General features: G+C 35.1%; 1 protein-coding gene across 1 annotated transcript; it reads right to left on the reverse strand.

The window, feature by feature from the left end:
- Positions 1-262: 262 nt before the first annotated feature.
- Positions 263-4,336, reverse strand: LOC18606876 (putative disease resistance protein At4g19050). The gene is made up of 2 exons (XM_007040736.3): positions 3,814-4,336; positions 263-3,136 (listed from the first exon to the last, which is right to left on the reverse strand). The coding sequence occupies exons 1-2, from the start codon at positions 3,935-3,937 to the stop codon at positions 828-830; spliced, it is 2,433 nt and encodes an 810-aa protein (XP_007040798.3). The 5' UTR covers positions 3,938-4,336; the 3' UTR covers positions 263-827.
- Between the last annotated feature and the right edge of the window lie 1,362 nt (positions 4,337-5,698).

The following is a 5,698-nucleotide window of genomic DNA, read 5'->3' on the forward strand; positions in this document are numbered from 1 at the left end:
CGACAAGCAATCACGGTCACACACCCTGACCTCGCCTCTTAGTCCTCTCTTATTTCTTTCTTCTCGTCCCTCACTGTTTTTTACTCTCTTCTTTTCTCTCTTTTTTTATTTATTTATTTATAATATGATGATCTTTCCTGAACCTAAGAATATTCCAAAACCAGTTATTCCCACAAGATATAAAACATGACTACTCTCCCAGACAGCCTACTAGATTGATAACACAACAGAATAAGTAAGAGAAAGTACATGATTAGAATAATTAGCTACTAAGAACAAGTATAATATAACTTAGAACAGAAAATAAATAACTCTATGAAGAAATCCTCCAACACCAGTTTTGTTTTTCACTAACAGTACAAAATGGATGGCACAAATACAAGCAAGAATACAGTTGCAAAAAAAAAAAATGTAAAAACCTTTTCCAGGGAAGCTGGCCTACTCAACAAGATGCAGATGTCCAAATGAAATGCTTATTCTGTAACCAGATCAGCTCCAAACTTCTTCATTGAACTTGTCCAACAGACGAAGGTGTTTTAAATGAGCCAACCATGAATTTTCATATGGGAATTTGAACTTCTGGTTCCCATAAGATCAAGGACCTCTAGGTAAGCTTGAACAACCTCTCAGCAAAAGCTCATGAAGATACTATGGCAGTCGAGGAAGGGCAGTGACTTAATAGTCAATAGCTCCTCAAGAAGGATCCGGAACATGAAATCTTGTAATTGCTCCTAAATTGGTTGGGTGCTGAAACAATCATTTAGTGAAATCTTACAGTGGTTGGTGAAGCTTTGAAATGGATAAACACTCCTCAAGGGTGATATTTATCACTTCAGAATCTGGAGCCGAGTCATACGAGTCAAGGAATCCTCCACGTCTTTGCTCCAAAGCTTAGTACCACATATGTCAAGCGTCTCAAGTTTCGATAGGGATTTTAAATCTGGAAGGCTTTCCAACTTGCTGCAATTGTTTAGAACAAGAATCTTCAAATTTTGAAGAGCAGTCAAGTCTGGCAACTTAACCAAGCTCTTACAACCTGAGAGGTCAAGTTCCTCAAGATTACTATGTCCTTTCAGTTCTGGCAGATCTATTAATGATGAACAACCCTTTAACCTCAGTTTCTGAAGGTTGCAGATGTCAGAAGGCAAAAACTGTATTTGCGTTTCTGATAGATCAAGTTCTCTAAGGTCGTCGGCCCCTTCAAAGCTATCATACATAATTTCCCTTATCTTAACAGCACCTGAAAGATCAAGAATCTTGAGGCTAGAGACCTGTTTGAGACTGCGCATTCCAACCAACTGACGGCATCCTCTTAACAAGAGTATTTTTAGATTTTGAAGAGACTTAACAATAGGTAATTTCTCAATTTTGGTGCCGGAAAAATTAATCAATTGAAGTTTTTCAAATGACTTGAAGCTCTTTTCTTGGATCTTTTCCAAATTTATGGATTCAGAAAGATCAATTACCTCAAGTTTGCTGAAATTTACCAGTTTTGGGAGTTCTTGTAAAGATGAACACTGTCTAAGGATGAGCCTGCGCAGTTCAGTCAATTCAGGGAAGCTAGAAGGTAATGATTTAATTCCAACTGCAGATAAGTTAAGGCTTCGAAGTCCAGACACTTGATTAAAGAATTCATCTGGGATTTCCTTCAAATAGGTTGAACCAGATATCTCAAGAACAGTTAAGGCTTTGAGTTTTGATATATGTTTTATGTCCTCCAACAGGTAAGAGCCTCTGAGCAAGAGCACAAGCAGCTTCTCCATTTTAGATATGGAGAGTTCCTCAAAAGACTTGAGCCTGGGATAAAAAATAGCAAGCATACTGAGGTTTGGCTTGGCCCCAAAGAAAGTTTCATGAACCTCCCTGCTTAGACGACTTCCATCAATCAGTAATGAGGATATCATTTCCTCTTTCTTATCACTACACAGTGTTTTCATCATGCCATCAGCTGGTGTGATTCCTTCAAGAACTTTCCAGTCATAATCCTTTAGCACGCTAGCCAAACCTGGGTCAGCTGTCTCAGTATATCCACGGCGGCAATACTCATTCATATCAAGAGTTGCACCCTCCAGAACAACAACATTGTCCTCTTGCATTTTGAGCAAGTGATAATCTATAAGCTTCATCAATACATGGTGTCCTTCCTCATAAGCCATCTCAATTGGATCGGTGGGATTGAGATCACGTTCCATTATCCAGTTAGTGATCAACTCATTGTAGTGAACACCACCATGTTTTCCTAAGAAATGCCAACTATGCCAAAAGCAGTCAATCATACAATTGCCTGGCTCCTTATCATATGTATAACGCAGAAGTTGTCTCAGATCATTAACAGCTGCCTCCAAAGCAAGGTCCAAATTCCCAGAGTTATCTTTTGCAACGTAATTTAAGGTTCCCGCTAACATGAGGATATTAGCAGGCAAAACCTTGCTCTTTTTTTGAATTGCCTCAGATAACTCTTTGAAGCCTTGTAATTGCAAAACTTCATCAACAACAATTTCTTTGTTTAGCAATTTTAATGCCTCATTCCCAGAAAGGGGTTCAACAACAACCTTCTTCGTCCCCTCAGACCAACCACCATCATTATCCCTTCTTGTAATTAGAATCTTGAATTTGTCCTTATGATTCTGGCCACAGACTTCCAAGCCTAATATTTTATTGACCATCTCTTCTTTTTGATCATTCTCAGTCATTGTCCCTACTTGACCATCTAAAACAATTAGAATAAACTCTTGTGCTGCTTTAAGCTTTTCTTCCATTTTCTGCTGTGCTGCTTTAAGCTTTTCTTCCATTTCCTCCTTCACGCTCTTCACACTTCCCTCCTTTTTTTCATTTTTGCCAGTATCTTCCCTTGCATCTGTACTAGTAGGCAGAGAAAACTGACGAGCAATGGTGTCATAAAGAGAGCTCTCATCATGCTTTTGTTCCAGAGATATCCAAAGAGGCTCATCATGATTGTTCTCCACAGCTAACTTACATATTCTTCTTTTTTCTTGAAACAACTTACATATTCTTCTTGCCATCCATGTTTTCCCTGTTCCAGCCTCCCCAGTGAGAATGATTTTCGACACACTGCTAGTTTCTAACAAGTGAAATATCTTCTCCGCATGAACCTCTGTTGCTGTCAATTTCATTACTGGCATTTCAAACAATAGAAAGCGATGTAAGAATTTAGTATGATCAATGTAAATTAAACAATTCCGATAACACGTTGAGGAAATATATGTTTCTTTTACACTATATAGTGCTACAAAACAAATTTACAAGGAGTTGGTTTCTCATATTCCGATTTCAACAATAATTCTTCACACTCACATTCTAAAGGTACCTTCAAGGATGCTTATGTTCTCCAATCATACTCCCAAGCTAGCTACAACTCATCACTGTTCATAGACAGCTAAAAGTTCTAAAGCATACATTTACATTACTTGGTGTACCACAGATTTACCCCTCAACTAAATATTTCTTTTTCATCTAGAAATTATATTATATGGTAAAAAAATGAAAATTATGGCAAAACTTACTCGCTAATGTTACTTATACATTGACCATGAAGTTCCTGATCTAAAAATCATCACATCAAGAATATATTACATCATCATATAGTACACTTTGAATCTTTGTTAAATTCCAATCAACATGCCACTGCTAACTTTCATGAAATTAATGTAAATTTTTAAATTCTGTTTAGAAATGAGTTTGAATAGATCATTCATATCCTTTAAACTTGGGTTTCTATAGACAGAATAACAACAGAACATTTTTCGTCAAAAGAAGAAAAGAAAAGCGGATAGAAAGAAAAATGTAGATTACCTTCATTGTGCTGTTCAGAGAGGTTTTGGGGGATACCCATTTCGTGTTCTCCACTGGTCTCTTGGGCACTAACCTGCTCGTGCTCTTCACCGATCTCATGGGTTGAAGCGCCTGTATTGCTCATCCCTCACACTCTCACTATACCGGCCTCCCTCCCACAAAGAAATCAGCAAAAAAATGAGGACAAAATCAGTAAGTTAGAACTCCCGGAAACAGGGCAAATAAAATCCCAGTCTAGAAATGGATACAAATTTCCATCCAGCCAAAAAGATGAAATACAATTTACAGTTTTGGCTTGGTTTTGTCTTTTTTTTCCCCTTTGGTGATAAAAAAAAGGGTCAACCCGACGGCTTCTCAAGTCTTTCTCTATTATCTCAACAATCTCTTTCTTTTAATCATATAGATTTTCTTATTCATTTCAGAGGCTAGACAGAGTGATTGTTCCTACCAACCAACGGATGACGTGAATGCGGAAAATTTTAATGCATGTTGTAGAATCCAGAGCGACTGCTCCTGAGACTAGGCAAGTTGTAAGTTGGAAACTCCAATAATTAATTGTTAGCAGTGGTCTGTTTGTCACTTGCATCATGCATTCTCCGATTCTAATTTAAAAATTAAATTGACGTGGCAGGCACTCTGTACCTGATTTTATTAGAAAATAAAAAAAATTTATTTTTGGTGTTTAAATTTTAATAGAAATTAAATAAAAATTTATTAATTTTTAAAATACATACTTAATCTCAAAAAAATATTTTTTACTAGACACTTAAGTCCAACAATTAGTTAATTATTCATATTGATGTCAACTTGCTAATATAACAAGAGTAAAAAATAATTTTATTCTTAATTAATTTTATAATTATTACTATATAATTTTTTTATTTTTTTAATTAAAAAAACTCTTCATTAAGGAGCATTCTCTATTTTTTTTATTTTTTAAAAAATAATATTTTTTTAATTAATAAAATAAAAGATATTTTAATTTTTTCATAATTTTTATTAACGATTTTTGTATTTTTGGATGAAGTGTTTAATTTAGAAATTAATCAAAATTTATGTGATTTTAATTAAAATTTAAAAATAAAAATATTTTATCCTAAAAAAATAAACTGATCAAAGTTTTCTATTATTTCGAGAAAGAGTCACGCGAATCATAAAGTTGGCACAAGATATATATCTATATATATTTATGAAAAGAATAAGGTGAATCGGACAAGCAGCTCCAATGAAGTACAAATATTCCTAAAGAACATATACGCATAATGCATCATGGATGTGATCTCATTGTCATAGCCATCTTTAATCTTCATGATGTTTTAATATTGGTATCCAAAATTCTAAAACACATGGGCATAGGGATAGGGCAGGGGCATTTGATTGGCGTGGCCCACCCGTGCTACCTGGCTTTTTTGCCTTGTCTGCGTTCCCCTGACTAATAATAAGTCCAATTTATCGCCTAAGACCAAGACTTTCGAATTTGGAGGCCAAAGTCTTTGCAAAAACAAAATTAAAAATAAATAAATAAGCAAAATGACTAGAAACAGTTAGAGAAGACTGGAGGAAAGTCTTTTCTTATTATTGGAGTGACAATGTGGCCTTTGGCTCCTGGGAAGTTGAGTTCACAGTCACCATCTCCTGAAAAAGACACAGATTTCCTTAACAACTCAGAACCCGGAAGCAAGCAACTCCATCTCCATATCTTGCTCTAGCACGTAGTCATACTCAAACCAAGTAATAGTTTCCGTTTAACCACAATTTGATTAATTCAGTTTATTCGATTAATTTTAATTTTAATTTTTTCTAATTAATTGAATTAATTAAATTTAGTGACAATTTGATTAAAATAAAGTTTGAATCAATCTTAACTTTTCAATAAATTTGATTT

Source organism: Theobroma cacao, chromosome 3 (assembly GCF_053813885.1).
Source record: "Theobroma cacao isolate CCN51 chromosome 3, ASM5381388v1, whole genome shotgun sequence".
In the NCBI taxonomy this organism is placed as follows: Eukaryota; Viridiplantae; Streptophyta; class Magnoliopsida; order Malvales; family Malvaceae; genus Theobroma; species Theobroma cacao.

Bases quoted from the DNA above. Each gene is read 5' to 3' on its own strand.
- LOC18606876 (XM_007040736.3), bottom strand. From the start codon at position 3,937: ATGAGCAATACAGGCGCTTCAACCCATGAGATCGGTGAAGAGCACGAG. The intron at 3,137-3,813 runs GTAATCTACATT...TTGAAATGCCAG, and splicing joins CTCTGAACAGCACAATGAAG to TAATGAAATTGACAGCAACA.